This window comes from Lissotriton vulgaris, unplaced genomic scaffold (genome assembly GCF_964263255.1).
Source record: "Lissotriton vulgaris unplaced genomic scaffold, aLisVul1.2 SCAFFOLD_527, whole genome shotgun sequence".
NCBI classification, from domain to species: Eukaryota; Metazoa; Chordata; class Amphibia; order Caudata; family Salamandridae; genus Lissotriton; species Lissotriton vulgaris.
This window is the reverse complement of record NW_028247201.1, coordinates 1,160,106-1,186,984: the sequence shown is the minus strand read 5'-3', so window position 1 is coordinate 1,186,984 and position 26,879 is coordinate 1,160,106. Positions and strand designations below refer to the sequence as shown.

At 48.4% G+C, this 26,879-nt stretch overlaps 1 protein-coding gene across 1 annotated transcript in view; it reads right to left on the bottom strand.

Annotated features, from left to right (window-relative positions):
- Positions 1-213: 213 nt before the first annotated feature.
- The window catches only part of ZNF592 (zinc finger protein 592), a 332,527-nt gene continuing 305,861 nt past the window's right edge, over positions 214-26,879 (bottom strand). Inside the window, exon 9 of the mRNA XM_086949655.1 lies at positions 214-330. Coding sequence (XP_086805781.1) covers positions 214-330 — 117 coding nt within the window. The remainder of the gene's footprint in view (positions 331-26,879) is intronic.

The following is a 26,879-nucleotide window of genomic DNA, read 5'->3' as shown; positions in this document are numbered from 1 at the left end:
TCCTCATACTAAATATTTGATCCTTTTTGACACACTCAAAGGATGCTGTATTATAATCAAGAACTATATGAGAGACAAAGATCCTTTTAAAACAGGTGCTCAAAACTCACTTAACAAGAAACCCCAAGGAAGTGACTGCCTACCTTTACACATAAAAACCCTGAAAACAAGACCTATGCCATAATGCCTGAATAATCATGTCCTGCAACATACTTACGAGCAAGTGTACACTTTCTTTGATGTATCATGATTATTCCGGATATGCCTTCGGAGACTGAGGGACGAATTAAAAGACCGATCACAATGCCGGCATGGGTATCGCTTCATACACTATTCAGAACAAGAAATATATTGTTAAGAAAATATTCTGAAAAACGTTATTCAGATCAAGTACATTGAACAGAATTGCACTTGGTAAATAAGCATTTTATTATTAAAGGTAGGAGGCAGCATTGAATAGTGCGGAGATTTCAAGCTAATACAAAAAGAGTGACATATATATGAAGGTTTTACAGGCTTTTTTTTAGGTCATACCAACTTACCAACATATTGTGTTCTTACCAAGAACATACACAAGGAAGGGCTTGCAGCCGAGCCATTGCTTACTACTGGCTGTCTTTACTGTCACTCATTTTCATGCTTCTTATTTGTGACCCAGCTTGCCAATCTTGTGTTTCTGATCCCATGGAGAATACCCTCTTTACTATCCCTTAGATTAGCTGCTATGATTCTATTGATTTTATTTTTGTCAATTAAAATTGATAGTGATAATAAGTTGGATACTGTGTCCAGAACGTCTCTAAATCCTGTTTGATTCATAGGAACTATTTCGTTAATGTTTGCTCATTTCCCCAGGTCTTTGAAGAGGAGAACTCCAAAATATTTAGCTTCAACGTTGAGTAATGTGATTTGCTGGTAGCTTACTAGATATGCAATATCCTCACCCTTAAAAATAGGATGAATTATTGCTGCATGCCACGTATCTGGCACTCGTTCGTTTATTAGTACTTGGTTACATAGTTTGAGTTAACTTATCCAACTCAAATCTCAGGTTGATTTGAACAGAGCCTGAGGAAAGCCGTTTGGACTCAGAGCTCCTTCTCAGCTGCCTTTTTGTATGATTTTCTCATTGTACGGTGTGATGGCTAGTAATGTATCATTAGCTGAATCGTCTGTATTTCCTGCAATGGATCAAGGTATATTGATTCCTTTCAACTGCACCTCTGAATGAGGTTTACGTGCAAATGACTGGATTTCCCTGAAATCCCGATCCAGACTACGGCACATGGACCAAGGAAGGGTTGACATGGAATGGAGTTGCAGTTCTTCAGAATTCTTGCAATTATCAAATTGAAGAAGTGAACAATTGACTTTCACTGGTGTTTGAGTTATTCGTCACTAAATAATTTCTCCAAATTATTTATTATTGACCAAAACTCTTTTGAGTTCCTTTTCTCACTGCCATAAGTTATCTTTTCCCATGGTTCATCTAGATGTTTGCAGACCAACTCGCTGTTTTGTACTTTCAAAGCAAAATTGCATCCTTTTCTTAACAAGCATAGTTCTGCCTCTTTGACTCACATGCTCTTAGTTCTGGTTTAATCATTCTTAGATCTGGGGTATACCAACTTTTGTTTCTCGTTTCTCGTCCTGATTGCTAAGGGGAGCGCTTTGCAGGAATTATGGAGCTGGTGTGATTTATGTGACAGACTGTCAGCAACAGATACCGATATTTGCACTGTGATTTCTCTACCTGCACAGTAGGCTGCGCGGGAGATCGAATACTGACCCAAGGGTTTTGTTCCACCCTCTGTTTCTTTAGACCGTTAGTATGTTTCTGTAATATGAATTATTCGATTTGGGATTCATGTGCATGCCCAAGGGGAGCACTACATGTCACAAAAAATTGATATTTTCAGTACGGGATAAAATTTAAAATTTAATATTATAATAAATAGACATGTATAGCTAGGTTGATATCAATAACTGAATTTGAACTTTGCAAGGCATGCCTGAACGATGGTGGCTGTTGGTTACTGGGCCTTCAAGGCCTTGAATTAAATGCACCAGGTAATGACTTCATATAATTTTACCTTAATTTCCAACCTGAATGTGGTTTGCTTGTGAGGTACTTGGTTCGCTGGTACTGATGAGTGCCGCGGGGGATGGAAGGGCAATTTATTTGCTATGGGGTCCTAATAGCCCCAATCTGCTTTGTTCCTATTAAATGTTTGTGTGAGGTATTAAGCTTTTCCTCACATGCTTTCATGGCGTGGCTATCTGTAACCTGAAATGCATGATTAGAATGATTAGCGAATTCAGTCGTGGTGGTAGAATCCACAGACTCCTAGAGCTCTAACAGGCATATGTCAGAGTTCTTGCTGTAAACTGACTACTGAAAGACATAGGGTGATATATAACGTATTGAACAACTAGTTGCTGAATTGGATATATTTTCAATATGTGTCACTCATGTGTACCAACGTCAGATGCTTTCCAGGCTGTATGCGCTCCTAGATGCAGAGCCCATTTGAATATTAGCTTTGACCAGTGTGCAGCTCTCTAAACTTGGGACTTTTTCAAGATGTAAAAAAAAGTCCAGTTCACAGAACAGGGAGGCGGGAGGGTGGCTCAGTAATTTATGGTTAAATAGATCATTTACCAGAAAGAGTGTTACAGAAGGTAAATAAGGAAAATGCTACTTACCAATATGCATCTGTTCTTGGCATGTAGAGCTGCAGATTCGTACACTTCGCATTAGATCGCCACCTGGATTTGGGCTCGGATGATTGCAGGTTGTTGTCTTCTTGGAAAAGTCACGATATAGGTGACTCCTCCCTTGGACAATACTGCGCATGGGCATCGGCTCCATCCTTAGATTGTTTTTCGCCATGATGGGAATGATGGAGTTAGTAGAGATACAGTAAGAAAAAGGATGTCCATGTGTGTGCATCTAAGTAAGATGAGAACTGGAATGGATACAAGTCCGGCGAGGCGGGAGGGAGTGTACGAATCTGCAGCTCTACATGCCAAGAACAGATGCATACTGGTAAGTAGCATTTTCCGTTCGAGGCATATGAGCTGCAGATCGTACATAATGCATCGATTGTGCAGGAGTGTCTCCCCTAGCGGTGGTCGCTTGTATCCATTGCAGTAGTCTGCAATAGTGTTCTAAGGACAGCCTGGCCTACTGCAGCTTGCTACTTGGCTTGCACGTCAACACAATAGTGTTTAGTGAAGGTGTGAGGTGTAGACCATGTTGCTGCCTTACATATGTCCTCCAATAGTATATTTCTTAAGAAAGCCATAGAATCTCCTAGTTTGCGAGTGGAGTGTGCTCTAGGAGGAACTGTTAGTGTGAGTTTAGCTTAATGATAGCATATATGTATACACATTACAATCCACCTGGCAATCCCCCTCTAGAGATAGGGTTGCCTTTGTGTAGAGGAGAGAAAGATACAAACAATTGTTTCGTCTTTCTAAAGGATTTAGTTCTATCTGTGTATTATAGTGAGCTCTTTTAACATCTAACGTGTGTAAGGCCCTTTCTGCTACAGAGTCTGGGTTTTGGAAAAACACAGGTAACTCTACAGATTGGTTTAGGTGAAAAGGTGAGATAACCTTTGGGAGAAATTTTGGATTAGATCGGAGAACCACTTTATTGGGATGTATTTGAAAAAATGGTTCTTGTATAGTGAACGCTTGTATTTCACTTAGTCTTCTGAGAGAGGTGATGGCAACAAGGAAAGCAGTTTTCCACGTTAGAAATTGCAGTTCACATTTATGCAGAGGCTCAAAAGAGGCTCCCATGAGTCTCGTAAGGACAAGATTTAGGTTCCATACTGGAGAAGGTGGCAGCCTGGGAGGGATTATTCTCTTTAATCCTTCCGTAAATGCTTTGATTGCAGGTACCCTAAAAAGAGACAGGTGTTGCCTGTTTTGTAAGTAGGCTGCAATTGCTGCAAGATGTAGGCGTATGGAAAAGTATGCTAAATTAGACCTTTGTAGATGTAAAAGGTAACAGATGATATTTTGGATGGAAGCATCCAGTGGATCAATGTGATTATGTTTGCAATAAATTGCAAATCTTTTCCATTTAGCGGCATAACACGCTCTGGTAGTAGGTCTCCTGGCCTCTTTAATGATATTCATGCAGTCTGGTGGTAGGTTGAGATAATCAAACTCTAAGACTTCAGGAGCCAGATCGCCAAATTCAGTTGGTTTGGGTCTGGGTGTCTGATTTCTCCATGGTTCTGTGTGAACAGCGCGGGTGTGAGCTGTAACTTTTGATGTGGAACCAGAGAGAGATCTAATAGTGTGGTGAACCACGGCTGGCGTGCCCATGTGGGAGCTACCAGTATGAGCTTGAGAGACTGTTGTTTGAGCTTGCGCACCATGAGTGGAATGAGGGGGAAAGGCAGAAAAGCGTACGCAAATTTGCCTGACCAGTTCATCCATATTGCATTGCCCTTGGACCGTGGGTGTGGGAACCTGGTGGCGAAGGTTGGGCATTTTGCATTTTCGTGGGTGGCAAACAGGTCTATGTGTGGGTGCACCCACTGTTGGAAGAATGGCTGAAGAACTTGTGGATGTAGCTTCCATTCGTGAATCTGTTGTGACTGCCGACTTAACAGATCCGCTATCTGATTGTGAACTCCTGGAAGGTGTTCGGCTAACAGATAGATGTTTTGAGGATTGGCCCATCTCCAAATATTCTGTGCGAGCTGGGACAGTTGCAGAGAGTGTGTCCCCCCCTGTTTTTGTATATAGTACATTGCTGTCATATTGTCCGTCCGGATTAAGACAGCTTTGTTTTGTACTTGAAGCTGAAAAGTTTTGAGTGCTAAGAATATCGCTAGCAGCTCTAGATGGTTGATATCGAACAGCTTTTGTTGGTTGTTCCATCGACCTTGAGTAGTATGGTGTGAGGGATGCATCTGTTTTGAGCACTATCTGTGGAACAGGCTCGAGGAACGGCCATCCTCTTGTCAAGTTTTTGGTGTTCCACCACTGCAGAGAGCGATGCGTACGGCTGTCTACCAACACCAGGTCTGTGAGCTGACCCTGAGCCTGATTCCACTGTTGTGCCAGGCATTCTTGTAATGGACGCATTTGCAGTCTTGCATATGGTACTATGAAGATGCAAGATGCCATCATGCCTATTAACCTCATGAACACTCTTGCTTGGACAGACTGTTGGTGTTGGAAGGTGGAGACTAAGGCTTGAATGCTCAGTATCCTAGCTGGACTGGGATACGCTAGAGCTGTAGACATGTTTATGGTAGCTCCTAGATACTGATGCACGTGCGAAGGCTCTAGGTGCGACTTTGTGTAGTTGATCGTAAACCCTATGTTGTGCAACAGTTGAATTGTCTGCTGAGTGTGTTGTACACATTGGTGGAATGACTTGGCTTTATGAGCCAATCGCCCAAATAAGGGAAGGCGTGTATCTGTTGTCTTCTGAGATGTGCTGCTACTACTGCGAAGCACTTTGTGAACACCCGTGGTGCTGTTGTGACACCAAACGGAAGGACTTTGAACTGATAGTGCTGTCCTGGTATTACAAACCTTAGATACTTCCTGTGCGCAGGATGTATAGGAACATGAAAAAATTGTCCTTTAGGTCTAGTGTTGAAAGAAAGTCTACCTGTTGTAGTAGCGGGAGTACTTGCTGTAAAGTGATCATGTGAAAATGATCTGATTGTATGTAATGGTTGAGGGGCTTGAGGTTGAGAATTGGTCTTAATGTCCCGTCCTTCTTGGGAATTAGGAAGTACAGGGAGTAAACTCCTGTTCCCCGTTCCTCTAAAGGAACTACTTGGATAGCATCCTTTTGTAGAAGTGCTAGAACTTCCTGTTGAAGCAGAGTCATATGTTCTGTGGACATTGGACGCTGCCTGGGTGGAATGTTTGGGGGGGGTTGCTGTGAGTTCTAGGCAGTAGCCATGTTGGATAATCTGTCTTACCCACCTGTCTGTTGTGATGGAATTCCAGACAGGTAGGAACTGTGATAATCTGCCCCCCACAGGAGTGGAATGCTGTAGGGGAGGCAGAGGGAAGTCACTGTTTGGGAGTGGAAGAGGAGCGGTTGCCGTTATTACCTCTACCTCTTCCCTTATTATTGTTGCCTCTGTATCCTCCTCTAAAGTAGCCTTTGTTAGAGGAGGTCTGTGTGTGCATCTTAAAAGATGATGTTGTATCTGTGCCGGTCTGCTTGGAGCCTCCTCTATAAAAGAAGCGGCGAAAAGAACTTGTTGTCTGTGTGGATTGTAATGCACCCATAGACTTAGCTGTGTCCGTGTTTTTCTTCATCTTTTCTAGTGTGTTGTCTGAACAACTGGTTCTGATTGAAGGGCTGGTTCAAGATGGTAGTCTATACCTCTGGTTTGAAACCTGAAATGCGTAACCACGCATGACGTCCGAGTATAACACTAGTATTGACTGGTCTGGATGCTGTGTCAGCTACATCTAGTGCACATTTAATTGAGGCATTGGATATTAATTTGCCTTCTTGTAAGAGCTCTGCTGCCTGATCTTTGTATTGATCTGGGAGGTGCTCCATTAGTTTTTCTAATTGGTCGTAGTGAGCCCTGTCATAGCGTGAGAGTAAGGCTTGTGTGTTTGCTATACACCATATGTTTGTTGCCTGCGCAGCAATCCGTTTCCCTGACGCATCAATAACTTTAGATTGTTTGTCAGGCGGGGGCGTGACACCAGAGGTCTGGGAATTGGCTCTTTACGTGCATTAGACACTACCAAAGAGTCTAGTGGCAGATGTCCCTTAATATAGACTGGATCAGATGGTGCTGGTCTATACTTCTTTTCTATTCTCGGATTTAACATCCTACATCGTACCGGATCTTTAAATATGTCTGGAGCATGTTTAATGACTCCTTTGATCATGGGTAGTATTTGTGTAGACCTTTGTGACTGCTCAAATGTGTCCAGTAAAAAATCCTCATCAATGGCATCAGAGTGCATTGGAACTACATGGTAAAGGGCAGCTCTATTTAATAGATGATTAAACCCAATACCATTTTCTGGAGGGGAAGGTTTTGTTGGGTAGTACTGAGGATCTGGAATGTCTGGCACATTGTGTGGTGGAAAACCATATATGTCGTCATCTTTAGGGTATTCTGTATTGACATCCTCATCTAAAGGGTATGCTTGTGGCTCTGGTACGTCATTCCCCCCCACCTAGATCATACTCCTCGTCAGTGTGGTGTGATGATGCAGGAGATTGAACAGGAGAAGCTATAGGTTTAATATAAGGAGGGATAGGAGAGGAAGAAGGTGAAGGAGAGGAATGGTGCATTGGAGAAGTTGAACAATCCTTCTTTTTGGCAGGAACCACAGGTGGAAATGGTGTGTCTGCTGGTCTTTTCTTGTAAGGAATTGCTTCCACATGTCCAGTTTTTGGATTGATATAGTTCTTTTTCTGTTTAGGATCTGGTCTAAACAGTTCTTCCTCGTCTACAATCTTCCTCGGCGTCGATTTTTTCGGTGCTGATAGGGGTTGTTTAGTGTTCTTTGCTTTAGGAGGAGTTATCGAGTCCTGTGGCAAATTTTTCAGTGCCAAAGGTGGTTTCGGCTTGGTAGGCTTGTTAGAGAGTTTAGGCGTCTCTGTATCAGGCCTTGGAGTCTTTGGTACCGATGTTGGAGATTTCGGCGTGGAGACAGGTCTCGTTGGGCCTGCGGCTCCGGGCTCTGGCTTTCCATCTTTATTTTGGGAACCGGAAGGTTTCGGAGTCGAAGCTTTCGGATCCGGTACAGTTTTTGGCTTTGGCACCAATGTGTCTTTTGGTTTGGGTACCGAAGGGTCTTTGTCTTTGGGCACCGAAGGACGTTTTGGCTTCGGTGTCGAAGAGTCCTTCGGTGTCGAAGAATGTTTCTGTGCCAATGGAGGAGGTGGAATTGGCACATGCGGTTTCTTCGGTGCAGAGGCACCGGAAGGCGTAGCCTTTTTCCTCGGAGCCGAGCCCGAAGGCTGGGCGTCTGAGGGTAGATTTCAGTCTCGACTGGGCCCCATGGGCGGAGTGCCAACCGCTGCCTTTGGCTTGGGTAGTGTATGTTGTGCAGGGGCAGGAGTACTCACGGGCTGCCGAGATGGAATCGAGTCGTCTGAGTCCTCTGCCCCTGATATGATCTGAAGATAGGAGAGTCTTCCTCGTCGACAAGTGGAGCCTCGTCCTCGGAGATATCTTCGAGTGGATCCCTGTCCCCGTAGACGTCCTCTCCGATCTCCTCCTCAAAGATGGCCTCCGGTGCTGGCGCTGATCTCCTCATCTCATGTCGACGGGCCCTCCGATCCCGAATGGTCTTCTTCGATCGGAAGGAGGCACAGGCTGTGCAGGTCGACTCGTCGTGTTCCGGCGATAGACAGAGGTTGCAGACCTTGTGATGGTCGCTATGAGGGAATTTTGCTCGACATACCAGGCATCTCTTGAATGGAGTTCTGTCCATGAGGCGTAGGCCGTACGGCGCCGATAGGCCCAACGGTCCGCGTCGATGCTCTGGAATGTAGCTGGTGATGTCGAAAAGTCTATTCGATGTCGAAAATGTTTATATAAAGTTTCACGCTTCGAAGTTGCTGAAAAAGTCTTTTCTAGCCGGAGCGGAAAACTTCCATCCGAACCCAGTGGCGGAAAAAAACAATCTGAGGATGGAGTCGATGACCATGCGCAGTGTTGTCCAAGGGAGGAGTCACCTATCTTGTGACTACAAAGACTTCTTCCAAGAAGACAACAACCTGCAATCATCCGAGCCCAACACCAGGTGGCGATCTGTTGCTAAGTGTACGATCTGCAGCTCATATGCCTCGAACAAATGTTTTCTTACCTATAACTAAGCTTTAACCGTTGATTTTTTCATTGAATTTCAATGGGTGTTTAGAATAGAAGAGAAGGGTGTCATGGAGTGCTTTACAGTGGAGTAGAATGTAGGAGAATACTGTAGAGTGGAGTGCTGTGTCAAATCGTTAAGTGGTGTATTGTAGAGTTGAGAGGGGTGCTGTTAAGTATCATACTGTGCAGTACAGTGGTGTAGAGTAGCTTGGCATAGAGAGGAGTAGGGTGTTAGAGTAGCACTGAGTATAGCACAGTGCTGTGGAGTGTAGTACAGTGGAGCAGTATAGAGCGGAGTATGGTACAGTGGCGTATAGTGGTATAAAGTGTAGCAGAGTGATGAATAGTGGAGTACACTTGAGTAGGGTAGTGTAGAGTGGAGTAAAGTGTCGTAGACTATTGTGGTGTGGAGTGCAGTGGAGTGGCTGGCATAGAATTCATATACCGTATTTTGAGGTCATATGGCTAAAAGATTGATACTCGGTAATCAAAATGATGAATTAAGCATGAGTTTTTTATTGTTGATTCAAGATCTTTTCATTTACCAATACGTGTTTCACAACAACCTGTGGCTTCATCAGGGCCCAAGGATATATACTGCAATTTTGCTGTTAACTGAACACTGTATTGATGCAACCAAATTATACAACCATAAAAATTGTGTAGGAGAACTAGAGCAGCCAAAGCAAATTCCTTGCACACCAGTGCTGAGTGGAAATAAAAAGGCAGGCCCTCAAGGAACTTTGTTTGCTTAGAATTACAGGACGAAATTGATAAACTGCGTGAATGCAATTTAAACTCTAGAAAAATTTACTGCGGGAGCCAAATGTTTTTTAAGCAAAATGCTTGAGTGCTTGTCTTGTTTTTGTGGGTAATATGTCACACCTTGCATTTATGTACATTAATGGTTTTAAATATCAAACTAGATGCACTTTATGTAAAGTTTTGCACAGCACGTTTGCACTTTATACAGATTAGAAAAAAGGGTTCCCAGAGAGGTTGGCCTTGGTATTGTGTTTGCTTATGGAGAATTGTATTTCTTTTTTTTATAGTATTACATTGTTCTTCTGTGAAATTCCTCCTGATGAAAAGTGAAATGAGATTTGGTATCGAATTCTAATCTTTTATCCTTTTGAACTGTGACTATCTGCTACAATATGATAATAAGTGGTAAACCTCTTTGTAAATGCAAGGGTTTTAATCAACTATTCATTAATAAGACTAAACTATTTTACTGTCAGTGGAGTCGAATGATGTTACACTTGATTTTAAAAACTGGGTAATAGCAGTTAGATGGATGCTCGACAACAGTTTAAAATATAATGTCAATAAAACTGCTGAGTTAGCACACCCATCTCTGGGGAGATCAATGGTGACCAGAAATGCAAGGCCCTCCCCCTCCCCCGAATCCAAATATATGTAAAAAAAACTTTGGTGTATGGATGGGTAATTCTATATATTTTTGGCATCCTGGGAAGCCTCAAATCCATTGTGGGATTTTTCACTCTACAAGTTCGGCACCAGACTTTACAATCCCTTGTTATCTCATGCCTGGACTCATGCAATATCCTTTATCTGGGCACTAAAAGATCTGTTCTGAACCGAATGCAGGGTGTTCAAAAGGCTGCCACTAGGCTTCTTTTCCAACATAGAAAGTACAAAGTTCAAAGCTCTAAGCATTTCTCATAAAATTCTCCACAAGCAAGGAGGATCCACGCTAGCTGCCTTGATGCAATCAGACGTGCCCACTAGAGCTTTGCGCTCTGCAAATTAAAAATGCCTGTTATACCTTGCCACATAAGAGCCAGAATAGGACGACGTTCTTTTTGGGTTCTGGCTCAGACTTTATGGAACTCTGTGACGCCTAAGCTAAGAAAGATACAACATCATCTAAACTTCTGGAAACAGCTGAAAACCTGGCTGTTTTCAGTCTAGGTTGCACTTGATTTTCTCCCCTCTGTTGCTTTATCTCACCTGTGATCTGCGCTGGGAAGCCCCTTTACCGGTGCATCTATTCGTTTTGGAAGTCTTTTTAACAAACTAATGTACTTAAAATGTATTGTGGAAAACCACATTTTGGAGCCTACTTTTTATCTTTGTGCCCCCTTAATGATTCACCACTAAAAAATTACATCATCTCAAAATGTAGAAAACGCTATCGTCTGGAATATTTTGTGATGATTCCTCAAATGGGTGGAGTAATTAGGGGGCTAAAATTCTAGAAATTCCTACCTCTGGGAATACTAATAACTACAGAGTGTCAATCACATTTACTGTGATTTCTTTCTTTTTATCTATAGTTTTATAAATGGGTGTTTTGGATCGCTATGGTATGCACCTAAGTTAGGCAGAACCCACACTGTAGTCAGGATAAGGAAGTTACACACCCAAGATAACCTCTGCTCACACCCTTGGTAGCTTGGCACAAACAGTCAGGCTTATACCAGAAGCAATATGTAAAGCATTTGCGCAACACACTCACAGCAGTGACACAATGAATGTACCACAAACGAGATTCCACAGATGTTATATATAAATATGAAATCTAGACTAAAACCAAAGAAATCAGGGATTACTTTGCCACTTGGCAGTTGTAAAAACATCACAGTTAGTGCAATAAGACTTCTATGTTGCACATGTCATGAAAACACCATCACAACTCCTGAAATAATACTCATTATCCTGACAATGTAAGGAAGAAACGGCATATATCATAACATCAGGGCATGAAAGGTAGCAGTTAGGTTAGGGAGAGAAACACAAAGCCATAAATGTTAGTGCGTACTATACAACTCCTGAATTAGCACTCATTATCCTGACAGTGCAAGGATGAAGAACAACATACCTAACAACATCGGGACACCAAGAAAAACACCTGAATCACCATATCACGACCATAAATACATTGTAGATAAGGCACTTGTGATAAACGCATGGAGTCCACAATTAAATATGACAACATAGGGCACTGCATACCGGCGCTCCTATTATCCGGACTATAGTAGGTATCTGAGACCAATATAAACGAGGCATGACACGAAGCCACAGGAACTTCTGCATGCCTACTGCGTGTAATATGGCAAGTTAGCAGGTTTCACAGACAACCATAATGCAGGAAATCAGCCAAGTGCCCCAAGGTTTGTCCTAAAATGGGGGCATACAAACATTGTCAAAGTGGGCGGGGAGACCTCGCTGGGTCCCCAACATGCAGAATTAGCAGATTGGGCTGCCAGCGAACACGCCTTGTAGCCTTCCCCACATGATACTCGTCTGATGTCAGAGCCTGAGGCTTCCAGTGTTCCGGGAAGTGATGTCAGAGACCTCCTCAGGTCTTGAGCAGCCGTCCACTTTGTAAATATCAGAGCAGGGCAGTTGTGGGTGTGAGAGACCTCCCTCGGGCTTTTCGTGCTGTGCCGCCTTGGGAGTCGCCTACCTGTTGGGATGGCAGCCATGCTGCTCTCTCCTCAATGAACATGGGACTATGGGTCCCAGCTGGGACCCTCTCTCCACGGTGGCGATCACCACACATGGTCTCACACTCAGAACACGGGGACGGCACACGCCGAGTCTTCTTGGCCCCAGGTGCTCACCATGCGCTGTTGCAGCCGACGCTGATCCCCATGACTCAAGCCAACTCGGGGAACAGTTTAGGTTGGCCGTACTCACAAGTCCCACAGTCAAGTTCTAGGCAGTTTGAAAGGGCCCCCTGATGAGCCCCTGGAATCCTCTTACATTAACAGGGGGAGGGTAAGCAAGGTCCACAGCCCCGGGAGAGCACTGGGGCACGATAGGAGTAAGGCAACAGGCAGCAGACCAGCACATCAAGGTCCTTGTAGCGAATTGGCAGTCCTTCTGCAGCCCAGCAGGCCACAGCCTAGTACAACAAGCAAGTCAGCCCAATGGAAGTTCCACCTGGCAACATAACATTTCCTTCTGGCGGGGGCGTGGCTAGGTGCCTAAGATGGCGGAGGCACCTTGTGCTCGCTCTGTGCCAATCCCCCATTTATCCTTATCATCACCGTGTCATACCTGTTGAAGCAGCATCTCAGGCATGGTGGGCGTAGTGCAACACCTACTGTATCTAGCAGCGGGCTCCCAGAGGTTGAGGGCCCATCAGTGGCTGTGAAATCCGGGGTTCAAACTTCCCCAGGCTGGAGCCCGAGGCCCAACCCATGTTTCCATCGCCTCCGGGCTTGTGCAACAGGCGCTGACACCACCTCGCTCGCTCACATGTACCTTGAGTGGGACGCAGCCCAAGGCAAGGGCAGGAGTCCCGCAGACTGAACGACGAGCGGGGGAGTCTAGCGAACTGCAGGTACCTCACGCCCGTCACAAGCCGGCCCCTCGCAGGAGAGATCTGGAGATTGCAGCTGGCTGCGTCACATCAGAGGGCCTGTGACGGAGTGGCAGCGAGAGGATCGCGGATGGGCAGCTGGATTCAGGTCCAATTGGCTGCTTTCTGGTGCCCTGCTGCTGGAAGGTGCCGCTTCAGGGGGCCTGCTGAGCTCAGACCCATCGATCTGACGGGGCAAAATCTGGGCATCTCCCCTCTGCCCCCTCCATTGGAGTTTCCTATGGCTCGTTATCCGACGGATCACCTAACCTTGGGCCCGACCAGTCTCACCTACGGCCCCTCCCCCCGTTCACAAGAGATCCCTCACATGGTATAACCAGCCGGCTGGTGCAGCAACATCCACACTGCTTATTTGGACTCAAGTGGGGCTCCCTCTGTTGGTAGCAGCTGACTAGTTTCCCCCTCCTCGTCACCGCAATCAGGAGCACCACACTGTTTACTCTCTATGCCCAGTGCACAGCAACTACCTATGGGCCGTCTCCCTTCTGCCACCCACCAGGGTACGCCGTCTCACGGCACGGATGAAGGATCATCCGATGCGGCAGTGAAATGTCCAGAACCACAACGTTTTGATACCTCAGCCAAACTGGATGCAGTACTGGCGGCTGTGGAAAAGATTGGCACAGCGCTGGACAGACCTTCACATCTCTTGAGAACAGGATATACAACATTATATCAGACTTGACACTCTTGAGGGCTAACCATCAGAAATTAACCGATCGTGTGAACGAAGCTGAACTTACGCTTGCAAACCTCCAACCCAAATTCCGCAACCACACTGTTTCACTGCAGGATCTGTGGGACTGCGTCTGTACCCTCGAAGAGAAGCTGGACGACACAGAGGGCTGTTTGTGTCGCTATAACATGCAAGTAATTGGCCTTCTTGAGGGGCGTAGGGGCAGGACCCTGTCGGTTATGTGGAGAGCTGGATGAAGGAGTTGCTTTCCCCAGGAATACTTTACTCCCAATTTGTGGTGGAGAGCACACAGGGTTCCTGCCCGCCAACCACCACCTGGGGCTAACCCGCGACCCTTCCTATTTTTTTTTTAAACAAATTTTATTTTTAAATTGAGGTCACATATCGTGCACAGCTCCGTCACCCGGAGGCTAATGCCACCATCAATGTATCTGCAAAAAGTCATCAGGTAGATTTAAAACATATGAAACAATTGAGTCCCTTCAGGAAAACTGTCGAACACAGAATATAGTCAATATGTAAACCTCCTTCCCTCCCCCATCCCATGCCCTCCCTGCGTGCCGGCTCCCAACCTAACGCATAAGATAACAGTACAGTACTATGCCTTGCACAGACCGAACCAGCTGCAATCAATCATATAGCATGTCCTCATATCATCGGGAGGGTATCCTCCTCAGGTGGCGGGTCTAGGTCGAGGCCCCGGTAGTCTGCCCACCGTTCCCACATTTTGAAATGCTTCAGGGGACAGCCCCTTGCTAGAAACACAGGTTGTTCTATACCCATACAAAAGTCCATGCCATTCTTCCACGCCGTAAGTGACGGGGCCTGGGGGGCCTTCCATGCTTTCGCTATATCTCGTTTCGCCAAAGTAAATCCCAACAGCATTAGGTGACGCTTATACCAGTTTCCTCCAACCCCAGCCATGACATGTAGCAACGCTAGTTTAGGGTCCCTCTGTATCTCCCAGGCCAGAACCTCGGCTAAGCAACGTGAACCCCATCCCAAAACCTTTGCAGCGATGCACAGCCCCAGACTGTGTGTATCAATGTACCCACCTCCAGCCCGCAACGGAGGCAGTCCGGGGACGCTACTAAGCCTGCCCTCCATAACCGCTGTCTGGTGTAATAGGTGCGATGCAAGTAACGGAACTGAATTAGTCGCAGGAGCGTGGATATGGCTGCCCCCCTGGGACTCCCAAGAGCATCGACCCAGTCCTCTTCATCTAGCTACCCAATGTCTCGCTCCCAGTGGGCTTTAAGGATACTAAAGTCCGAGGAGCTATGTCGCACCAGCATCTGATAAATACGTGATAGCTTCTTGTCTGGCAGTTCTCCCATGAAAACTTTCGCTTCAATGGGACTGAATTCGGGGATTTGTTCCAGACCGACTAGGGAGGGCGCCAGGGCATGGCGAAATTGGAGGTATCAACAGAACTGGGTGCGGGGCATTCAGAAGTCCTCCTGTAGGTCCGTGAAGGATTTAAGGGCATCTCCAGACAGAACGTTGCCCAGGGTCTAGATGCCAATGTCGTCCCAGCCCCTGAAGCCCGTCAGGGAGCGGGAGCCTTCCATTATGCCAGAGGGGGGTCTCCTGCGTAAGGGCATTCCACCATCCAGTACGCCTCAATGCCTGCCTCCACACCAGAAATACCACCTGTGTGGCCGATGGGAGGGACCTCCGAAGGGGGGCCTCGTACAACAACGTGTACAAAGACGCCGAGCCCATTAAGTGTTTCTCGGCGGCATAAGCCGGGTCCCCCCGGTCGCCATACCACCAGTCATTTAGCACCAGGAGGTGAGCCGCCTGGTAGTATGACAGCACGTCCGATGTGGCGAGGCCACCGGTATAGGTCGATAGATAACATGTCCGTAGGGCCACCCTCCCCTACCACAGAAATCCGCTCAGCGCCGAATTGAGCTGCCGAAACCAGCGAGGGGAAATTACGAATGGATGATTCTGTAGTTGATACACGAGGCGTGGTAGCGCCACCATTTTGAAAATGGCAGACCGGCCGAGAATAGATAGCGGCATCCGTGCCCTCACCTTCATCTCCTCGCGCACCTGGTCCCACACCAGAGCGATGTTGCGCTCCCGGGATACAGCTGCATCTTCAGATAAAAAGACTCCCAGGTATTTCACTCTGCCCGTTACCACCCGGAGGCCCGACGCCCAGTCTCCCACTGTCCACTGGTCTCCCAGCAGCCACAGCGTGGATTTGCCTGGATTCGTGTATAGGCCCGAGGTCTCACTAAAGATTTGTAGAATACGCAGCAATCGCGGTCCGGAACGGTCCAGGGCAGTGAGAAAGAACAGGACATCGTCAGCGTACAACGCTATTCGGTCGGTAAGGCCGGGCGCCCATCGGAATCCCCTGAGTTGAGCATCAATGCGTACCCATGCCGTGAGGGGCTCCATGGCGAGCGCAAATAAATACGGGGAGAGGGGACAGCCCTGCCCCGTCCATCTCCGGACCGGGAACGAGCGAGATATCGCGCCTCCTACACGCACCGAAGCGGTGAGACCAGTGTATAACAATTGGACATACGCCAGGAAGCGTGGGCCGAGATTCAGTCGGCTCAGTAGGGCAAAGAGGTATGTCCAGCTGAGGGAATCGAAGGCTCTATCCATATCCGCCAGGAACAGCGCGGCCGGCTCCCCCAACCCGCTCTAAGCCGACACCGCTACCTGAGCCCGTCTGATGTTATGGCGGGTGGCCCTTTGTGGCATAAACCCCGCCTGATCCGGGTGAATCAGAGCCGAGATATGTGGTTTGAGTCTAGTAGCCTGGGTCTTCGCTAAGATCTTGGCTTCGGTGTTAAGGAGCGATATCGGACGATAGGATGCGTGGCCCTCGGGGGGCCTCCCAGGCTTTAGAAATACTACAACCTCGGCGTGACCCCAATCCGGTGGGAGCGGCCCGCTCTCGCATGACTCTTCAATTACCGGCCGAAGGAGCGGGCCCAATTGGACAGAGAATCTCCGGAAAAACTCACTGGGAAACCCGTTAGGACCTGGCACCTTGCCCGGGTTCAATTCTCCCCGCACGGCACCCAACTCATCATCTGTCAGGGGCCTGTCCAGCAGGTCCCTCACCTCATCCGAGACTCACTTTGGCGGGAGGTCGTCAATAAAGCGCTGGACTGTACCAGCCTCTAAGCACTCCCGGGGGGCATACAACGCCTCAAAATACCAGGCAAAGCTCTCTGCTATCTCCGCTGGATCCAACATAGGCTCCCCCTCCGGGGTCACTATCCGAGGCAGCGGCTGGGCATGCATAATACCCTGGCATAGATGATGCAACATTTTACATGATTTATCGCCCCACTGGTAGACCTGGCTGCGAGTTGCCAACCAGGCCTGCCGCGCCTCGTCCATTAGGACCGACGCATATTGTTGTTGCGCTAGTACCATCGTTGCGCATGGCCCACCATCGACCTCCCGAGCCCTGCGCTCCAGCGTCTCTAATTCAGCCTCCCGTCGCACTAGGTCGCAGCGTCTCTCTCCGGGCCGCCGCGCACCAGGATATATCCACGCCACGTAGCGCCTCCCAGAGAACAGACGGAGAGTCCACCGACCCCTCGTTCACAGACAGGTAGTGGTCTATTTCAACCGTCAGGTGCGCTTTATAGTCGTCCAAGGTTAAGTGCCAGGCCGACATCCGCCACCGGAATGGCTGCCTGGCTGGGCCCACGTGAAGCGAGACGAGCACCGGGGAGTGGTCCGAAAGGGCCCGCGGCAAAATCTCCGCCGAGACAATGCAAGAGGCACTCACCATTGGGACAAAAATATAGTCTAGTCTAAAGTAACGAGTCTCGCGCCGCCGAGAAGTGTTTATAATCCTGTCGTGCGCCGTGTTTATATCGCCAAGCGTCCAGCCAATCAAGCCCCGTGACCAACGCTGATAATCTTGTGGTGGTTCCTTCATGCCCTTGGTCCTGCACCACTGCACCACATCGCCACCTATCGCAGCCTTTGTCTAGAACATCGTTCCAGTCTCCCCCCATTATGGACATAGAGTCGGGCACCTCACTCCACAGGGATAGCAACTTTTCAGCCAGTGACCACTGAAGCGGGGGAGGAGCATATACACTACCAAATGTCACCCTATCTCCACCTAGCTCCCCCTGTACCACTACGTACCTACCCTGTGTGTCCGTCCAGGCATGCTTGTGTATGTATGGCACTCTACGGTGTATTAGGAGCGCCACCTCCCTAGAGCCCCTTGTGAAGCCAGAGTGAAAGGCTTGTGTGTAGCCTGAGCGCTGCAGCCACAGTGCCTTGGTGCCCAGTATGTGTGTTTCCTGCAACAGAAGAACATCCGCCCCCGCCCTTTTGGCGTACTGAAACACCGCTCCCCGCTTAATTTTGTCCAGCATCTCCCTCACATTCCAGCTCATGATTCCTATCGACCCGGGGCCTACCCGCCCTCCCTCTCGCAGTGGGCATTTGAACAGCGTAGCATAAGTGTAGCATAAGTGGACCTAAGGGTCCTACCGTCCAGCCAGCATGGTACAAGGCAAACAATTGGACACGGAGCGCACGCAGGCAAAGCCCAACACCCCAAAAACTCCCTTCCCCCCCTACCACCCACCCCGCACCTCCTAAACATGGAAGCACCTGTCGCGGACGGATGGCGGACAAGCCCCCAACCGGGGAGCCAGTGCCGCATCCTCCAATGAATCCCCCAGTTACAACCCATCGGAACTAGGCTGTCACACCCACCCTCCCATACTGATGGGCGGGTTTCCAACCTAAATCAACATTGCCCTGGGCTTCCATATGCATCATAAATACTTGATCGACATATATGTCTCTCTGTCCTCAATACACTCCTGACTGCTGTGTCTGTATCGGGTCCTCTTGCAGAGCGGCAGAGCCCGAGCACGACCTCCCGCCTGATCGTGATCTTCCACGTCGCCGACGCTGACTCCGCAGACCCTCCCTGACTAATCCACTCGATGAAGAGTCCGATTCTCCTTCTTTGGCAGTGTTAAGCCGAATTTTCACAGTCTCATCAGTCCACTGAAACACTTCTTCCGGAGTGTCGAAGAACAGCGATCGGGATTTGTAGACCACCTGCAGCCGCACCAGGTAGAGCAGCGCATATTGTAGTTTCAGGTCTCGGAGACGGGCCTTGGCTGCAATGAATGACTGGCGTTGCTGCTGCACCAATCTTGTATAGTCCGGGAAGATCATGAGGGTGGCATTATCATAGGTGAGTGTGCCCTTAGATCTTGCTTGCCTCAGGATAGTATCCCGGTCTGCATAGTTCAAAAATTTGGCTATGATCGGTCTCGGGTGTGCCCCGACCGGGGGCTTCTGCACCAGCGCCCGATGAGCTCTCTCCACCCCGAAGTATCTAGATAGAGTGTCCGCCTGGATCCAGCTCTCCAGCCATTGCGCCAAGAAGGACTCCGTGTGGCCACTCTCACATCCTTCCGGAAAGCCAACAAAGTGCAGGTTGTTGCGTCAGGCCCGTCCTTCCGCGTCCTCCACCCTCAGGACCAAGCCCTTCTGCACTTTCTCCATTTCTGTGACTTTCCGTTTAAGGGTAGGTACATCGTCCTGTAGTGTAGTTCCTATTTTCCAATTAGGCTCTGCGCAGCAGTGTAGACGTAGGACTGAGGTCATCTAGGTCTCTACTGACTATGTTAAACTTAATTTAGGTTAACTAGCTCGCTCAGAGGTCACTGGAAACTTTCTTGAATGAATAGGAAGGGATCAGCTTCCCTGGCTCAGACAAGAAGGGATTCAGCTTCCGAGAACCATATAACATGTCAACTTTGCTCTCTCAGAATAAGAGTAAATCTCTAGAGTCGTGTGAAAACAATAGACAGCTATTTCACTTAGTCAGATGTGCATTCTTAGTTTCACCAGAGTGCAGAGAATAGAGAGACGGGCGTTTTCAATAAAAGGTATTATTAATTGAGCAGTCTTCCTTCTCATGCAAGAGAAATGAATTGCCACAATTGCAATACTTAATATAAAGCAAAGTACGTACAGTAAAAGGAGTATTATGAAATAATACTGTAAAAGCATGGATATGGTTTCTTAGCCCTAAGATACTTTAAAATGGATAAAATGGATAAAATATATACATACATATATACATTGGCTAACAGGCTCAACTGGTGCTACTAAAATACGCCTACCCCGGTGTACCGGACCTAAGCCTAATACGTGGGAAGGAGTAAGTAAGTAGCAGTATAAGTTAAGTTGGTTTTGCCAAGAATCTGACACAAGAATTCTCTCTAAGGGTTTAGTCAGCACTGTACCTTGGGAATAGAATGTAGGAGGTCTGGTATCTCTCTCTCAGGACTCAATATCCCAGTCACCCGCAAGGGTAGGCTGGAAACGCCCAAGCTGGATTTTCTCGGCAGGAGAAAAGACAGCGTCTTTCTCAGCGCGTCAAAGAGGAGGGGCAAAGCCCGTGGGGTTTTCAAATCAGCTGGGCTCTCGGCAAGTAGATAGCTGCTCTGCTCCAAAACCACCACCTTGTGTTTGCTTAAGGCATCGTTGGTATATTTATACCTGAAAGGTGCCGAGTTTGACGTAAGGTTTGGACATAATACGTCAATAAAGATGTCACTAAGAACTGGCTGTTCTAACAGTGCTCGCAGGAGTTCTATTACAAATCAAAACAAAGCACATGGGGATTTCCCAGGTTGCTGGAGGTTTGGTGTGTTGAAAGAACTCGTTGTGCTTTCTAAGAATCTAAGGAAGTAGCTTTTGCCGTGCCTTAGACTGCAAGGGCGATTTACTAAAATATGGATCTGATTCTTATGCCATTATATGGATATTATTGATTATAGCCGTACACAGGCATAAAATGGTAATATTGATTCTGGTTCCTAGATAAAAACACAATAGTCCTCCACTGCAGATATCCGAGTCTCCGCACCAGCAATGCGCTCCACCGCATTCCGGAGTACCTGGCGGAGAAGAGTGACATCAGCCCAGACTGCTCCGATTTTTGCGTCGAGCATATCCCTCAATTGCGTGATCGCGGCAAGCAGTGCCGCATTGTCTGGGGCGGGCACCGGGGGGCCACCTGGACCCACTGCTGCTGTGTATTTATCGATAGTCCCCTGCTTGCCTGTCCCCCTCCAGCACCTCCTCGTGTCATGGCGCTCAGGTAGCGGTATGTGGGCTATGAACTCTCCCAGTGGGTGGACAATTGCCTAGGGGTAAACAGGCCGTTGCAAGCGCTATGGGCAGTTATCCCTTCGCCTTCCGCCTCCTCACGCACCAACACCGTGCTTCAGCAAGTCAGTTGCCAGCCGCGTGCTCCACTGTCTCAGGGGCCCTGGCAGAGGCACCTTTCGCCCAAATTGGCCCTCTGCGGGTCTCCGCCAGCCTCAAGGTATCCCAGTCGCCTCCCCACTGGGGCCCGATTTGACCCCCAAATTCCCAGTGCGGGCGCGCCTCACTCACCGCCTGTCTCCTCCGTCACACGACTCAGGGCAAAGCCATGTCTCCTCCTCCGGGGCGCTCTCCCACCGCTGCGATGGATGTGCAGCACGACAGGGCGATGCAATCCACAGGCCACACCAGGATTCAGGCCCAGCTCAGCTGCGTCATGTATCACTCCACACCGCCGGCACCCGGCAGGGACCACGCGGGCTAGATGCGTTCCATTGCCCCCGAGGCAGGCCCCAAGGTGGCGTCTCTTTCACTGTGGCGTCGGCAGATCCACTCCAGCCCGGACCCTCCAAAATCAAGGACCGGCTGTGTAGGCCGCACCGGAGCACCCAATGGGGATCCCCTCCGCACAGCACAGGCCGGAGCCACCAGTTCCGGATGACCAAGACGGGACAGCTGCTCTTTCTGCGTCAACTGGAGCCCCCCTCAGCCCGCAGCTATTTTTCGGCTGTCAGGCTGATAGCCACTCCCACTGGTGCAGGGGGACGCAAGATGTCGGCCCTCTCCCACCGCGGCCACCTCTGGTGCCTCCCCACTGATCTCCCAGCAGGGTGCCACTTCTGCAGCCAAGGGCAGGGGTGTAATGAGGTGTGGGGGCGGGGGGGGGGTCACTAACCACTCGGATCCCCCCGGAGGGTACGGGCTCCACGTCCCTCTCACAGTCAGCGCCCGCAGGCTCACTCGGTCTGGGCAGCACCAAAATCGAGGTCCCGGCGTCTTAGGCGTCGCCGGACCCTGCAGGACCAATCGTGCTGCCCCGATGGATCGCCGTCACCAGGGCCGCCACCCGGTCTTCGCCGCCGTCAATTACAGCCCAACAAAAGATATGGGCTGTAATTGATGCTCCACTCCCCGCTGGCACCAGCAGGCACGCCCGGACCGGGCCGTCCCAAAAATCGAGGTCCCGGCTGACTAGGCCCCACCGGACCCTCCAGGACTTGCAGCGTTTTCGGGTCTCTGCACCGTCACCAGAGCAGCTACTGGCATATAATCGCCACCGATCCCAGCCCAGTGTTTCAGCTGCCGATTCCACCTGCAGGGAGCCCCTTCGGATGCCCAGGGCCAGGATAGTAAGACAGGATATATTCAGGCTGACCGGAGCTCGCGCTCTAAACGACCGCTATGATCGCCGGCTAAGCCACGCCCGACCCTTCCTATTTTGCTTATTATATTTGAGATAGAGACGCAATACTGAGAGAGATGGGGTGGCATCCAGGGCCGATGCTTCCCGGACTATACCACCCAAGTACAAAAGAGGCAAGCCTCTTTTGGGAATGTGAAGCTCCAACTGTGGAACCTCGACTTGCGCTACTCATTGCTCTTCCCGGCCCAGCTACGGGTGATCAGGAATGGTACAGCTTGCTTTTTTGACTTCCCCTTCGATGCTTGGAATTGGCTGGAACAAACTAGATTATCCACATCATCTAGACAACTTGAGGACCCCTCTGTGCAGTCGTCGGAGAGGTAGGGGCGGGGGATTGCGTCAGCAGGCCTCATCGATTAATGCCCCAGATCCAGAGCAGATTTTGTCTGAAGGTCAATATGTGCTGTGTGATGGGGGGGGGGGGGGGTCGAGGGGGGGAATTGGCACGCTGACTCCTTACCAGCATAGCCCTCTGACTCGCAGCACCTTCCTGATGTACCACCTCAAACACGGTTATATGACTGTCCTGTTTCGATTTGGCCTCCATCACCCGCTTGGTACGCACCTCCTTAGCGCTTTACGCCCACTTCCTGACATCATAAGACATGAGTCCACACTACGCTATACATACATGGTGAGACTCCCTCTTGCTACTACATAGCGTTACTCACCAGGGGGGAAGGCTACTTGGGCCTTTTCAGTACTTGCCCGCCCCCTCTCAGAGTCAACACATGACTAAGTGTTAGTTGCCATGGTTGGGCACTTCTGTTTGGGTAAACTCCTGTTAAGGGATTGCTCTTATGTAGTTTCAGGACTTAGCTATAGAAGTGTTGGTTTCCCCCGTACGGTTACTACCATGCCTAGTGACATGCTGCCTTATTGTACACATTGACACTGCATATCTGCTCTACTGACTGAGCTCTACTGTTATAACCCTATCCCATGACCAGCGTAAAAATCATTACCTGGAATGTAAGAGGGATACATACCCCCGCGGCGGTATTCCATTTACACATATCTACAGCGTAGGTCTGCCGGTATTACCCTACTCCAGGTGACACATTTGACAAGCCTGGAGGCTGCTCGTTTGTGTACAGCACACATTTCTCCTCCCTGGCTAGAGATGTATTGATTTGTGTGAAGGCAGGGAACCCTTGGGAAGAAGAAGAGGTAGCGATCGACTCCGTAGGGCATTATGTTTTCCTAAAGGGTAAATTTAATGGACAACCCCTATTTCTGGGGTCAATTTATGCCCCTAACAGAGCAGAATAAATTCCTTTGTGGCCTCTATACAATATTATTATCCTGAAGGCATGTCCTGTGGCTCATGGGTGGGGATTTCAACTCTATCCTAGACATTGTCTAATGTACATTGCTGTGGTATTTCAATATAATCCATTCATCCTTTTGTTGCTAAGTGTAACACAAAAGTCTATGAGAAATGCAAGTGTGTTTTGTGATCCCATTTTTTAGGTTTCGCCTGCACAGTGATTGTGCTGTGCTTGTGAAATCTATTTTATTTAATATAAATCTTAAAAGGGGCAGTATCAGTGCCGCCGTGTGCCGAGCATCCAGAATGGTCCACAGATGTTCGGTCACAGATAGGAGAGCTGTCTCCGTGCTGTGACTAGGGCGGAAGCCATTCTGGGACAGATCCAAGAAGCTGTTGTTATTCAGAAAGCACGTGAGGGTGTTATTGGTGTGTGCCTCAGCAATTTTAGCTACTCATGGCAATAACGATATAGGGCGGATATTTTTCAATTATCCCGGATCCAGTAAGGTTTCTTGAGTAGAGGGACTACCCTCGCCTGTTTCCACAGCCTACGGACAACTGCTGTGGTAAGGGAGGTGTTAATTACCTGGCACAATGGTGCAAGAAGCACAGATAGGGAATCCCTAAACTGGGCCGGCTTCAGGGGATCTGTGGGAGAGCCAGATTTAACTTTCCTACTTAATAGGAGAAACTCATCCTGTGAGATGGGAGGGATGGCTGCCAGAGTATCAATGGGAGGAGGCCCGTGCGAAACAGCAAGACATGTAGTGTCCACAGGAAAAGACCTATAAATGGCTTCCACCTTCTTAACAAAAAAAGTGGCCAGATCCTCACACTGCTGCCCAGACTTAATCACAGAAGTAGTGGAGAATTTCCTACTTTTAAGATCATTAAGTATTTTAAAAATACACTTTGCTGGATTATTGCTGAACTTAATTTCAATGGTGAAATCGGCCGCCCGTACAAAGTGTAGGCCTTGTGATAGCTCTTGATCGCATCCGGGTAGCAATTCTTGGCCATAAGGTCATAATCCCTTCTCCAGGCCCATTCCAGTTTTTACCAGGATTTGCTTATGGCGGCCAGAGAATCATTAAACCACAGGTTAGAATTAGAGCAACGGCCCTTTATACCATTTAGCTGGAATAAGGGAGTCTAAACCATGGAGAATACAGTCGCAAAGTGTTTCATACGACAAATCAGGGTTACTAGAAAGACTAGAAGGACTAAGTGACAATAGGGCATGTAAATCCTCCAGATTCAATCTATGCCAACGGCGTCTAAAGAAGCCTTTGGATCAGCTCTATACATAGGATTAGACAGCAGAAGAGACAGAGACCAAAAAATGGTCAGACCAGCACAACCGGACTAGGTGTCATGACAGTGAGGGAGGAGATGTTGGAAAAATTGGGATCAAGCAAGTGACCAGCAATATGAGTAGGGCCAATAAGGAACTGACAATTGGCAAGCGGCAAAATCTGCAAGTAAACTGCTAATTTCAGGGTCAGAAAAGCTGTCAAAATGCAAATTCAGATATCCTACAATACTGAGGTTAGCTGCAGTCAATGCCAGGGAGCCAATGGCCATCAAAAAAGCGGATTTAAACTCCTTGGTTGGCCCAGGGGGCCGATGTACTAACAGTCCTGTCATGGTAGAGTGAGCGATAAAAGGAGATTCCGAAGCGACCGCATTCGCAGCCAACCACATCCTCCTTAACAAATGAACAGTGGTAGCAAGATTTAAAAATAACAGCGATGCCACCACCTCTGGATTTCCTATTTAAAGTCGAAATACTAAAACCCAGCGGGAGTGCTAAACCAGGTTCAGCTACCATAACATCGGAAAGCCAGGTTATAGTTAGAAAAAAACATCAGGTAATTGGTCCTGTATTAGGTCATATATCTCCATATAGTGTTTAGCTAGAGAGCAGACGTTAAGATACAGAATTTTCATAGAGGGCATGGGTGGGGATAAGGGACGATAAGGGAGCAGCCCAGGATGTGAATCAAAGCCACATCAATAACAGCAACACCTGGGGTGCTGTGGTGATCCCAAAAGCCAGCCTTTTGAACTGAAAAAGCTGGCTAATTACTACAAAACTGAGGTATGAGCAACATGCAGGGATGGGGTTGTGAAAGTAGGCATCCGTTAAGTGGAGTGCAGTCATGAAGTTTATTTATTTAAAGAGTTGCCCTGCTGCAATAAAGTGATGACATCCTGGAGCATGTGCAAGTGCTCCGAGAGTATGTTGTGTTGAGGGGCATGAGGTTGAGAATGGGCCGTAGTAACTCATCCTTCTTTGGTTGGAATAAGGACATACAGGGAGTACATTCCTCTACCCCGTTGGTGCGGTGGCACAGGCCTATGGATCCCTTGGGTGAGGATGGCTGCAAATTCTTGAAAGACACAATCATGTTCTGGAGAGAGAGCGTGTCTGTGTGGAGGGATGTTTTGGTGGGTTTGCAGTAAGCCGTAACCCTGCCCTATGATGGAGAAGATTGACTGATCTGAGGTGATCTCTTGTCACTAAGTGTGGGAGGGTATACTCAGACGTGAGTCCCTTGCTCATTGCACCATCAGGATTCAAGCAAGCCGGGCCGACGATGGCTGAAATGCCAGAAACCGGTCCCCGGAAGCTTGTTTCCTTCCCAGTATAAGAATTGGCTTGGTAGTTTGGTTTGCCCTGTTCCCATCATGCACTGGGACAGGAACAGACTAATTTGCACGTAGCCAGGTTCTGAGCTGGGATGGTGCAGTGAGCTAAAAAACGGTGATGGATCAAGCCCTGATCTCTTGTCTGGGTAAGAGTATTCTGCATCATTCAGAAACTCTATCCATCACCACCCCCTTTTCCAAAATCGATTTTGTCCACACTAAGTGTGGGAGGGTATACTCAGACGTGGTCCCTTGCTCATTGCACCATCAGGATTCAAGCATGCCGGGCCGACGACGGCTGAAATGCCAGAAACCGGTCTCCGGAAGCTTGTTTCCTTCCCAGTATAAGAATTGGCTTGGTAGTTTGGTTTGCCCTGTTCCCATCATGCACTGGGACAGGAACAGACTAATTTGCATGTAGCCAGGTTCTGAGCTGGGATGGTGCAGTGAGCTAAAAAACGGTGATGGATCAAGCCCTGATCTCTTGACTGGGT